The 13,259-nt window shown below is 49.0% G+C and overlaps 1 protein-coding gene across 1 annotated transcript in view; it reads right to left on the reverse strand.

Moving 5' to 3' along the window:
* The window catches only part of uxs1 (UDP-glucuronate decarboxylase 1), a 101,287-nt gene that overhangs the window by 72,781 nt on the left and 15,247 nt on the right, over nt 1-13,259 (reverse strand). Inside the window, exons 3-5 of the mRNA XM_046363743.1 lie at nt 12,636-12,684; nt 11,314-11,357; nt 759-819 (exon numbers count right to left, since the gene is read on the reverse strand). Coding sequence (XP_046219699.1) covers nt 759-819; nt 11,314-11,357; nt 12,636-12,684 — 154 coding nt within the window. The remainder of the gene's footprint in view (nt 1-758; nt 820-11,313; nt 11,358-12,635; nt 12,685-13,259) is intronic.

The raw sequence follows: 13,259 nt of genomic DNA on the forward strand, positions 1-13,259 counted from the left end.
TGAATAGAAAGCTGTTTATATTGAGATTGGGAAAGCACCATTTCAGTCAGACAGACCTGCCTTCAAGCTAGTTGCTGTTAGTTGTCCATTAAAGAGCAAGTGTAATATGTTTGGATACGGGTCTAGCAGTCAGCCAACCAGCTGCACAGACACAACAGACCTGTCCGAAAGTGTAATCCCTAATGGGAAATGATCAGATGTATACGAGAGGATGTGTTTAGTATGAAAGTAGGTTTGCCAGCCAGACAGCTCAGTGGGGAGTCAACTCAAGTGTCCAGTGAGTGGTGGCTTATGCAAGCCCAGGAAATCATGACCCTGTTGGGGCTCTCAGCCTCAGAGCAACACGACAGGCACTGAAGTTACTGCCACAGGCACATAGTAACGTACACACACATTTCACACACACACATTTTCTCTGACATGGTTTCAGAGCAGAGATCTGATCAAAAAGGTATGATTCTCCACAGGGCAATATATGTTATATATATATATATATATATATATATATATATATATTTTTATTTTTTTTTAAAGAGTGTCAAGCCAGGGAAGAATGACGACCAGAGAGAAAATTGAAAAGTAATTGGACGTCTAAGAGGGCTGACTGACTGAGGGCAGCAGGAAAGGAGGATGGGTAGAAGAGGTGGAGATGGAGCCATGAAACAGATTCATGCTTTAAGTCCAGGGTTGTGATCTCAGAGGTAAGAGAGGAACGTGTGTGTTTGTGTGTGGGGTGCTTGCATTTTTGAAACACTCACCAAAATCCTTTTCCGATCCTTCTCCGAGAGGAACTTCACAGGGGGGTATTTCTGAGAGAAACTGGAAATCAGGATAAACATTCCAGAAATTAAACCTTTGATTGGAGGAAAGTACATGAATACAAATCAAAGCCATGAAATCCATCTATAAGTCATGTGTGAGCATCATGTTGATGAGAGCTGTAAGGCTACTGGGTCTATCATGCTGAGAGATGGTCCTTCTGTAGCTCAGTTGGTAGAGCATGGCGCTTGTAACGCCAGGGTAGTGGGTTCGATCCCCGGGACCACCCATACGTAGAATGTATGCACACATGACTGTAAGTCGCTTTGGATAAAAGCGTCTGCTAAATGGCATATATTATTATATATATTATTATTATTATTATTATTATGAGTAACAGTCCAGAACAGAACAGTAGAGGACCTCTTTAGGGACATCATCTGGGCTTATTATTAGGCTTGGCCCCTCTGGCCTGTGGGTTAACACTGATTGTGGCAGGGAGCAGTGTGATTGTGACAGGGAGCAGTGTGATTGTGGCAGGGAGCAGTGTGATTGTGGCAGGGAGCAGTGTGAGTCGTGGCAGGGAGCAGTGTGAGTCGTGACAGGGAGCAGTGTGAGTCGTGACAGGGAGCAGTGTGAGTCGTGGCAGGGAGCAGTGTGAGTCGTGGCAGGGAGCAGTGTGAGTCGTGGCAGGGAGCAGTGTGAGTCGTGACAGGGAGCAGTGTGAGTCGTGACAGGGAGCAGTGTGAGTCGTGGCAGGGAGCAGTGTGAGTCGTGACAGGGAGCAGTGTGAGTCGTGACAGGGAGCAGTGTGAGTCGTGACAGGGAGCCGTGTGAGCCGTGTGAGTCGTGGCAGGGAGCAGTGTGAGTCGTGACAGGGAGCAGTGTGAGTCGTGGCAGGGAGCAGTGTGAGTCGTGGCCGTGTGAGTCGTGGCAGGGAGCAGTGTGAGTCGTGGCAGGGAGCAGTGTGAGTCGTGACAGGGAGCAGTGTGAGTCGTGACAGGGTGCAGTGCAGGGAGCCGTGCAGTCGTGGAGCAGTGTGAGTCGTGACAGGGAGCAGTGTGAGTCGTGGCAGGGAGCCGTGTGAGTCGTGGCAGGGAGCCGTGTGAGTCGTGGCAGGGAGCCGTGTGAGTCGTGGCAGGGAGCCGTGCGAGTCGTGGCAGGGAGCCGTGTGAGTCGTGGCAGGGAGCCGTGCGAGTCGTGGCAGGGAGCCGTGCGAGTCGTGGCAGGGAGCCGTGTGAAAGGGAGCAGTGTGAGTCGTGGCAGGGAGCCGTGTGAGTCGTGAAAGGGAGCGTGGCAGGGAGCCGTGCGAGTCGTGGCAGGGAGCCGTGCGAGTCGTGGCAGGGAGCCGTGTGAGTCGTGAAAGGGAGCAGTGTGAGTCGTGGCAGGGAGCCGTGCGAGTCGTGGCAGGGAGCCGTGCGAGTCGTGGCAGGGAGCCGTGTGAGTCGTGAAAGGGAGCAGTGTGAGTCGTGAAAGGGAGCAGTGCGAGTCGTGGCAGGGAGCAGTGTGAGTCGTGGCAGGGAGCAGTGTGAGTCGTGGCAGGGAGCAGTGTGAGTCGTGACAGGGAGCAGTGTGAGTCGTGGCAGGGAGCAGTGTGAGTCGTGGCCCTCCATATCCCCCCCAGGGAAGACTGGGCCACAGGGGAGACTGGGCCACAGGGAGATGGAAAAAACACATAACCAGCGTGACAACACACTTTTCTTTGGGGAGTTGCAAACTATCTACCTCCTAAACCATTCAGGAAAAGAGGGAGACATATTCACTATTTCACCCCAATCACACAGCCCATTCAGGCCATTGTGGGGCCGATATGTTACCTAACAGAACAGGAGTCATTCCCCCCTCCAAGAACTGATTGAGGTCAGGGCTTTGTGATGGCCACTCCAATACCTTGACTTTGTTGTCCTTAAGCCATTTTGCCACAACTTTGGAAGTATGTTTGGGGTCAAGACCCATTTGCGACCAAGCTTTAACTTCCTGACTGGTGCCTTGAGATGTTGCTTCAATATGTCCAAATATATATTTGTGAAGTGCACCAGTCCCTTCTGCAGCAAAACACCCCCACAACATGCTCCCACCACCGTGCTTCACGGTTGGGAAGGTGTTCTTCGGCGTTCAAGCCTCCCCCTTTTTCCTCCAAACATAATGATGGTCATTATGCCCAAACAATTCTATATTTGTTTCATCAGACCAGAGGACATTTCTCCAAAAAGTACGATCTTTGTCCCCATGTGCAGTTGCAAACCGCAGTCTGGGTTTTTGTGGCGGTTTTGGAGCAGTGACTTCTTCCTTGCTGAGTGGTCTTTCGGGTTATGTCGATATAGGACTCGTTTTACTGTGGATATAGATACTTTTGAACCTGTTTCCGCCAGCATCTTCACAAGGTCCTTTGCTGTTGTTCTGGGATTGATTTGCAAAAACCGATAGATTTTTTCCTGCTTCTCAGTCCTTCTCCCTCACTACCGATTTTTCCTGCCGATTTGTCTACCATTTGTCCTTCTCCCCCCACCCTCCCCCCCCCCCCCACTACCGATTTGTCCCCCCACTACCGATTTGTCCCCCCACTACCGATTTGTCCCCACCCCCCACTACCGATTTGTCCCCCCACTACCGGTTTGTCCCCCTCACTACCGATTTGTCCCCCTCACTACCGATTTGTCCCCCTCCCCGATTTGTCCCCCTCACTACCGATTTGTCCCCCTCACTACCGATTTGTCCCCCTCACTACCGATTTGTCCCCCTCACTACCGATTTGTCCCCCTCACTACCGATTTGTCCCCCTCACTACTTATCTCTGAAAAATGTGCCGTTAGGGCGAAATTAGATTTCCATCCAATTTGGCCGTGTTTAACGTTGAAACTACACTGAACCAAAATATAAACACAACATGTAGAGTTGGTCCCCATGTTTCACTAATGTGTTTACTTCCCTGTTAGTGAGCATTTCTCCTCTGCCAAGATAATCCATCCAACTGACAAATGTGGCATATCAAGAAGCTGATTAATGACCATGCTGTTTACACAGGTGCACCTTGTGCTGAGGCCAACAAAAGGCAACTTTAAAATGTGCCGTTTTGTCACACAACAATGCCACAGAGGTCTCAAGTTGAGAGTGTGTGCAATTTGCATGCTGACTGCAGAAATTTCCACCAGAGCTGTTGCCAGAGAATTTAATGTTAATTTCTCTACCATCATTTTTGAAAATTCTGCTGCATGTCCAACCCACCTCACAACCACAGACCACGTGTATGGCGTCGTGTGAACAGAGTGCCCCGTGGTGGCAGTGGGTTTATAGTATGGGCAGGCATAAGCTACAAACAACGAACACAATTGCATTTTATCAATGGCAATTTGAATGTAGAGATACCGTGACGAGATCCTGAGGCCCAATGTTGTGCCATTCATCTGCCACCATCAGCTCATGTTTCAGCATGATAATGCATGGCCCATGTCACAAGGATCTGAACACAACTCCTGGAAGCTGAAAATGGCCCAGTTCTTCTATGACCTGCACACTCACCAGTCACCCATTGAGCATGTGTGGGATGCTCTGGACCGACTTATACGACAAGTGTGTTCCAGTTACCGCCAATATCCAGCTACTGCACACAGTCATTGAAGAGAAGTGGGACAACATTCCACAAGGCACAATCAACAGCCTGTTCAACTCCATGTGAAGGCGATGTGTTGCGCTGCATGAGGCGAAAGGTGGTCACATCAGACACTAACTGGGTTTCTGATCCACCTCCCTACCTTTAATTAAGGTATCTGTGACCAACAGATGCATATCTGTATTCCCAGTCATGTGAAATCCATAGATGAGGGCCTAATTTATTTATTCCTTATATGAACTGGAACTCAGTAAAATCTTTGAAATTGTTGCATGTTGCATTTATCTTTTTGTTCTGTACATTGTCTTAGAAGTTTTGTTTATATAAATATATATATATATAAATGTGAATATTTGTAGCTACCTTTTGAGTAAATACCTGCGGTCAACTTGTGCAATACATTAGGAGATGACATTCTTCATTTCACCTGTCACATTGTTCATACTGAAGCGTACTGGTAGTCTCCAGTCACATCATTGTTCATACTGAAGCGTACTGGTAGTCTCCAGTCACATCATTGTTCATCACATCATTGTTCATGTACTGGTAGTCTCCAGTCACATCATTGTTCTGGTAGTCTCCAGTCACATCATTGTTCATTATTGTTGAAGCGTACTGGTAGTCTCCAGTCACATCATTGTTCATTATGTAGTCTCCAGTCACATCATTGTTCACTGGTAGTCTCCAGTCACATCATTGTTCATTATGAAGCGTACTGGTAGTCTCCAGTCACATCATTGTTCATTATGAAGCGTACTGGTAGTCTCCAGTCACATCATTGTTCATTATGAAGCGTACTGGTAGTCTCCAGTCACATCATTGTTCATTATGAAGCGTACTGGTAGTCTCCAGTCACATAGTGTTTGTTTACAAGCACACAACAACGAGAGACTGGAGCCTTGCTAGTCACTCACTGTCGTGCAGCACTCGGCATGTGATCTAGTTACAGTATAGAGTTCACAACTAAATGTTTGCCTGCAAGATATCTCATAACTATCAAGTTAACTGTATGAAAATGTGATAAATGCTCTGCAGTTGTGCATTTGGTATGCTAATTTAGTAAATAGTTAGATATCTAGCTAAGTGGTTAGCTTCTTCTAAAACAAGGGTGGGAGAAACTCATTCCATGGAGGGCCTGGTGTCCACGGATTTTTGTTTTTTGCCTTTCAATTAAGACAGACAACCAGGTGAGGGGAGTTACGTAATAACTAGTGACCTTATTTCATTTTTTAAACGTTTTTATTTAAGTCCAAGGAGGAGAGAAGACCGCAGACCCTCACCCCTCTGTGGGACACGTGTTCTAAACTCAAGCGTCATGGTAACATCAGAGAACCCCCTCCTGGATCAAGAGCCTTGCGGTCTAATATTTGTTTTGTCCGTGCAGCAAACTGTGAGTAGCATTTTTTTAAACTTACTTGTATAAATTTGACCTGGAATGCCTGTCCTTAAAATACTTTAGGCCAGAGACTGTTAGCATTTAGCATTCTCTGTAGGATTTTACAAGTGCTTGTTAGCATTTAGCGTTCTCTGTGGGATTTTACAATTTAGCATTCTCTGTGGGATTTTACAAGTGCTTGTTAGCATTGCTAACTTTTAGATTCTTGAAGGCTCATTGGTGGTTGAAAATAGCGCATTTTGTGTTCAGTGCCGGTATTACCGAATATCCCGGTATGGCACAAGGTCATTATGAAGGTATGGAAATCTGGATACTGACCAAACCTAGTGTGTTTGTGTCTCTGTGTGTGTGTGTGTCTCTCTGTGTGTGTGTGTGTGTGTGTGTGTGTGTGTGTGTGTGTGTGTGTGTGTGTGTGTGTGTGTGTGTGTGTGTGTGTGTGTGTGTGTGTGTGTGTGTGTGTGTGTGTGTGTGTGTGTGTGTGTGTGTGTGTGTGTGTGTGTGTGTGTGTGTGTGTGTGTGTGTGTGTGTGTGTGTGTGTGTGTGTGTGTGTGTGTGTGTGTGTGTGTGTGTGTGTGTGTGTGTGTGTGTGTGTGTGTGTGTGTTCATTCACTCGTTCATGAGTGAGTGAGTCTGAAGGAAATAGAAGGAGGTAAGTGACTATAACTTCACAGGTAAATCTCATTGAGGTTGTAATGAGGTACAGTGCCCAACTCAAGGACTCTGCACAATGTGTCTGGAGGGCTGAACAAGTATGCCCTTATAGATGGAGCAGTGTGATCGATGACCAAGTTTGTCCTTCACACCTGATAACCTAGTTAGTGGAATCAGATCTCTCTGCCTCAAGAGACTACACTGCACAGGGGACTTGGGAGTCACACACACCCCAATGACAGAAAGATACATCAACACCGCTATCTGTTACCAAACTCCAACATGATCTTACCCCAATATTAACATTAACACCTACTATCGTCCAGAATGATTTAGGGTAGAACACCCACTATTCTCACAGGGCTTTAGTTTGCAGATTCACACAAACAGACCGGTATCCCTTTCTTTTTCTCTCTAAAATAGTCTTTGCATTCAGTCTTTGAACATCTCTCTCAGAATGATCTTCTTGACCCTAACTAGTCAGGCTTCAAGATGGGTCACTCAACTGAGACTACTCTCCTCTGTGTCATGGAGGTTCTACACACTACCAAAGCTCACCCTCTCTGGTCTGGTTCTCATCCTCCTAGATCATGGAGACCTGCACTGCCAAAGCTGAACGTCTCTCCTCTTGTTCTCATGCTCCTAGATCAGGGGCCTCCAACAGGTAGAACGCGAGCTATGAGTAACTCATATCCCCACTGTGAGTAGCTTGCCAATCTAATCTGAAAGAAAGTACATGCGTTTTTCTATGTGTTCCATCGCAAACTGGCATACACATAAAGCTCCTGGCTACTTTCCAATCAAAGCCACATTGACATTATCCCAACCCTGGTTAGCCACTACTGGCATAAAAAGCCAAACTTAACACAATATATGCCAATTCATTTCCAGCAATATTGCCCGTCTGTCTGTTTTGTGCGCTCGTTTGTATCAGTCCGTATGTAGCCAGGTAGCGATGCTAATGATAACTGGCATCTTGTGGGTAGACAGAAATACATTCCCCATAAACCTTCTAAATGAAATGCAAACAGCAAAGTAGGCAGAACAAGACTATATCATGATTAATTGTATCAGTTGGGTGGCCATTGTTTTGCAAAGATGACATGTTCTGCAGCAGAATCATCGCCAGACTGACACATTTCGCTCTTGCAGGATGTACAATTGGGCGGCAGATCCCTAAGCTGACAAGGTCAAAATCTGTCGTCATTGAAAATAAGAATTTGTTCTTAACTGACTTGCCTAATTACATGAAAGTAAAATAAAACATTTTTTTTTAAATTACAAAATTAAAAAGGGGAATTTTATCCCTCCTTCTCGTTGTTGTGTTGTGCACGTTCCTCTCTCATGCGGTCTGTGTGCATCAAACCTAGTTGTAGTTGTAAAAGTCTCTGTCCGAGCCTGAAAGAACGGGCGCAATGGATTATGGTCATTGTAGTTAATTACCACGTTTCTGCAATGAGCTAGGTTGAATATTTTGCTTTATGAAAACTACAACTCTCTTACATAGTTCTTGATTTGATTTCTCTCGTGAATGATCCGATTTCTCTCTAGAGAAACAGAACATTGGGCTCTGGACAACAAATCAAATTTCATTGTTCACATACACATGGTTAGCAGATGTTATTGCGAGTGTAGCGAAATGCAACACCCTGTCATTCTCTGCAAACATCAAAGCTGTGACTTGCTCCTGCAGGTTCATGCTCTACAACAGCTGCAGAGTAGGACCCTACCTCACACAGGAAGCGGCGCAGATTTGGTCAACTCCCGTCTAAACTATTGCAGCTCTCTGTTGGCTGGGCTCCCTGAGCTACCTTGTGCCATCAAACCTCTGCAACTTATCCAGAACGCGACAGCCTGCCTGGTGTTCAACCTTACAAAGTAACCCCATGTCACTCTGCACACACCACTGGCTACCAGTTCAAGCTCACATCCACAACAAGACCACGGTGCAAGAGAAACTGACCCTCCCTACCTTCAGGCTATGCTCAAACCCTACACCCCAACCACTCCGTTCTGCCACCTCCAGTGTCTCAGACACACACACACACCCAACCTCTTGACACACACACACCCAACCTCTTGACACACACACACACCCTCTCTCTCTCTGAGACACAGTCCCTCTCTCTCTCTCTGAGACACAGTCCCCCTCTCTCTCTCTGAGACACAGTCCCTCTCTCTCTCTCTGAGACACAGTCCCTCTCTCTCTCTCTGAGACACAGTCCCTCTCTCTCTCTCGGAGACACAGTCCCCTCTCTCTCTCTCTGAGACACAGTCCCTCTCTCTCTCTCTCTCTGAGACACAGTCCCTCTCTCTCTCTCTCTCTGAGACACAGTCCCCTCTCTCTCTCTCTGAGACACAGTCCCCCTCTCTCTCTCTCGGAGACACAGTCCCTCTCTCTCTCTCTCGGAGACACAGTCCCCCTCTCTCTCTCTCGGAGACACAGTCCCCCTCTCTCTCTCTCGGAGACACAGTCCCCCTCTCTCTCTCTCGGAGACACAGTCCCCCTCTCTCTCTCTCGGAGACACAGTCCCCTCTCTCTCTCTCGGAGACACAGTCTCTCTCTCTCTCTCGGAGACACAGTCCCCCTCTCTCTCTCTCTCGGAGACACAGTCCCCCTCTCTCTCTCTCGGAGACACAGTCCCCCTCTCTCTCTCTCGGAGACACAGTCCCCCCTCTCTCTCTCGGAGACACAGTCCCCTCTCTCTCTCTCGGAGACACAGTCCCTCTCCCTCTCTCTCTCTCGGAGACACAGTCCCCCTCTCTCTCTCTCGGAGACACAGTCCCCCTCCCCTCTCGGAGACACAGTCCCCTCTCTCTCTCTCGGAGACACAGTCCCCTCGGAGACACAGTCTCTCTCTCTCTCGGAGACACAGTCCCCTCTCTCTCTCGGAGACACAGTCCCTCTCTCTCTCGGAGACACAGTCCCCCCCTCTCTCGGAGACACAGTCCCCCTCTCTCTCTCTCGGAGACACAGTCCCCCCTCTCTCTCGGAGACACAGTCCCCCTCTCTCTCTCTCGGAGACACAGTCCCCCTCTCTCTCTCTCGGAGACACAGTCCCCCTCTCTCTCTCTCGGAGACACAGTCCCCCCCTCTCTCTCGGAGACACAGTCCCCCTCTCTCTCGGAGACACAGTCCCCCTCCCCTCTCGGAGACACAGTCTCTCTCTCTCTCGGAGACACAGTCCCCCCCTCTCTCTCTCTCGGAGACACAGTCCCCCTCTCTCTCTCTCGGAGACACAGTCCCCCTCTCTCTCTCTCGAGACACAGACACAGTCCCCCTCTCTCTCTCTCTCGGAGACACAGTCCCCCTCTCTCTCTCTCGGAGACACAGTCCCCCTCTCTCTCTCTCGGAGACACAGTCCCCCTCTCTCTCTCTCGGAGACACAGTCCCCCCCTCTCTCTCTCTCGGAGACACAGTCCCCCCTCTCTCTCTCTCGGAGACACAGTCCCCCCCTCTCTCTCTCTCGGAGACACAGTCCCCCTCTCTCTCTCTCTCGGAGACACAGTCCCCCCTCTCTCTCTCTCGGAGACACAGTCCCCCTCTCTCTCTCTCGGAGACACAGTCCCCCCTCTCTCTCTCTCGGAGACACAGTCCCCCTCTCTCTCTCTCGGAGACACAGTCCCCCCTCTCTCTCTCTCGGAGACACAGTCCCCCCTCTCTCTCTCTCGGAGACACAGTCCCCTCTCTCTCTCTCTCGGAGACACAGTCCCCCCTCTCGAGACACAGTCCCCCTCTCTCTCTCGGAGACACCCCACAGTCTCTCTCTCGGAGACACAGTCCCCCTCTCTCTCTCGGAGACACAGTCCCCCCCTCTCTCGGAGACACAGTCCCCTCTCTCTCTCGGAGACACAGTCCCCCCTCTCTCTCTCGGAGACACAGTCCCCCTCTCTCTCTCGGAGACACAGTCCCCCTCTCTCTCTCGGAGACACAGTCCCCCTCTCTCTCTCGGAGACACAGTCCCTCTCTCTCGGAGACACAGTCCCTCTCTCTCGGAGACACAGTCCCTCTCTCTCGGAGACACAGTCCCTCTCTCTCGGAGACACAGTCCCTCTCTCTCGGAGACACAGTCCCTCTCTCTCGGAGACACAGTCCCTCTCTCTCGGAGACACAGTCCCTCTCTCTCGGAGACACAGTCCCTCTCTCTCGGAGACACAGTCCCTCTCTCTCGGAGACACAGTCCCTCTCTCTCGGAGACACAGTCCTCTCTCTCGGGAGACACAGTCCCTCTCTCTCGGAGACACAGTCCGGAGACACAGTCCCTCTCTCTCGGAGACACAGTCCCTCTCTCTCGGAGACACCCACCCATAGCTCCATTTATGTATTACTATATATGAAATATTATAATAGCTGTTTACCAAAACTGAGGCGGGGTGTTCTGCATTATTATTGTTTGAACTGTAGATTGCCTGTGTAAGATATGGAGCATCTGCAGCACAGCAGACCAGGTATGAATAAGCATTCCACTGCTGGGAGATTAACTCTGCATGTGTGTGTGTGTGTGTGTGTGTGTGTGTGTGTGTGTGTGTGTGTGTGTGTGTGTGTGTGTGTGTGTGTGTGTGTGTGTGTGTGTGTGTGTGTGTGTGTGTGTGTGTGTGTGTGTGTGTGTGTACTGTATTCTAGTCAATGCCGTCCTGACATTGCTCGTCCTAATATTTATACATTTCTTTATTCCATTCTTTTACTTTGAGATTTGTGTATTGTTGTGAATTGTTAGATATTATTTCACTGTTGGAGCTAGGAACTCAAGCACTTCGCTACACCCACAATAACATCTGATTAATAAGTGTATGAGACCAATAACATTTGATTTAATGTGTGTGTGTGTGTGTGTTTGTTTACTTGCGTTTGTGTGTATGTGTGTTTGCTTGCAGGTGTGTGATGAAACAGACATACCTCAGCTCCAGATCCCGGATCTTCTCTCTGAGGGGAGCAACTGCCTGTGAGAAAGAGAGACAGATAGAGAGAAGAATATAAAGACAGATAAGACTGATCCTGCAGGGATAATGTGTTACCATGGTATTATCCTGCTGTAAGGACACACACAGTGTAAAGGTAATGCTCATCTGCTGAGGAGTGATGTCATGTGGAACTGTTTTGCCTGTCGGGTTTACAAACGCACCCGACGACAAGACTAAGTGACACATCAATCATTTCGTTTGTTGTATTCCCTTAAGCTTGCATTGTACCCGCACACACACACGCACGCACACACACACAGTTTTGCTTGTTACATTCCCAGACAACAACACACCCCCCCTAATGGCATGAGAGGTCTAATCAGAGATCAGTGTGTCTGGGGAGAAATGTCACCCTGGATAAAAGCCTGCGCAGACACCCAGAAATGAGTCTTCAGAGCCACTTTGAACCGTAAGATACAAAAGAGCCCTATTCTAATGAGGAAATTGACAGAGATAAAGATGCCATTCAGTAACAGACTGATAATTGTCTCTCTCCCACACAGTGATAGCCAATCCATATTCACTACCTTGTAGTAACACTTGTAGTAACAAACCGTACGCATTGCTAAACACATCCCAGGGTGACACAGTGTTCAGTATGAGCTGGAACAGAAGCACAGTGTGGCCTGCCAGGAGGAGGCGTCTCCAGACATCCATTCCTGCTCTAAATCATCACTTGTAATGCCTCCCATTGGGCCTGTGAGTCTATCTATATCTGCATCATTTACAGCTCTACCTCAGCAGGTGTTTGGGCCTTCAGTTTGGACCTTCAGGGTAAATATAACAAAGACACAGATAAAGAGGATAAAAACTGAACTTCGCAGCACAACGAGAAAAGTGGCAAGATGGTTGAACACCTCAGGTGTCAGGCCTCTGACTGGGAGTATGAATTAAAATGCCTTCACACACAGAGTCATGTCAGTGTGTGTGTGTACTGTGTGTACTGTGTGTGTGTGTGTGTTGTGTACTGTGTGTACTGTGTGTGTGTGTGTGTGTGTGTGTGTGTGTGTGTGTTGTGTACTGTGTGTGTGTGTGTGTGTGTGTGTGTGTGTGTGTGTGTGTGTGTGTGTGTGTGTGTGTGTGTGTGTGTGTGTGTGTGTGTGTGTGTGTGTGTGTGTGTGTGTGTGTGTGTGTGTGTGTGTGTGTGTGTGTGTGTGTGTGTGCACTGTTGGACGGAGGATTTTGTGCTGGGGACATATTATTCATATTGATCATACATTGCATGATGGGAAAAACAGTGAGGAAGAGAGCACTCACCTCGTCAATCCTTTCCTCAATCTTCATCTCTCCATGTTCCTGTATGGATCTAGAGAGATAGACATACAGTGAGGCACGAATGAAACTCTAATCACTTCAGCCCAGAGTCAATAGCTCACCACAGGAAGCCCACTTTTAGGTACCCACGCTGCCTCAATATGTCTGTCTGTCCCCCACTCCTTCACCCCCGTCTGTCTGTGTCTGGTTGTCTCTGTCCCCCACTCCTCCACCCCCGTCTGTCTGTGTCTGGTTGTCTGTCTGTCCCCCACTCCTCCACCCCCGTCTGTCTGTGTCTGGTTGTCTCTGTCCCCCACTCCTCCACCCCCGTCTGTCTGTGTCTGGTTGTCCGTCTGTCCCCCACTCCTCCACCCCCCCGTCTGTCTGTGTCTGGTTGTCTGTCTGTCCCCCACTCCTCCACCCCCGTCTGTCTGTGTCTGGTTGTCTGTCTGTCCCCCACTCCTCCACCCCCGTCTGTCTGTGTCTGGTTGTCTCTGTCCCCCACTCCTCCACCCCCGTCTGTCTGTGTCTGGTTGTCTCTGTCCCCCACTCCTCCACCCCCGTCTGTCTGTGTCTGGTTGTCTCTGTCCCCCACTCCTCCACCCCCGTCTGTCTGTGTCTGGTTGT

This window comes from Oncorhynchus gorbuscha, linkage group LG09 (assembly GCF_021184085.1).
Source record: "Oncorhynchus gorbuscha isolate QuinsamMale2020 ecotype Even-year linkage group LG09, OgorEven_v1.0, whole genome shotgun sequence".
NCBI lineage: Eukaryota > Metazoa > Chordata > Actinopteri > Salmoniformes > Salmonidae > Oncorhynchus > Oncorhynchus gorbuscha.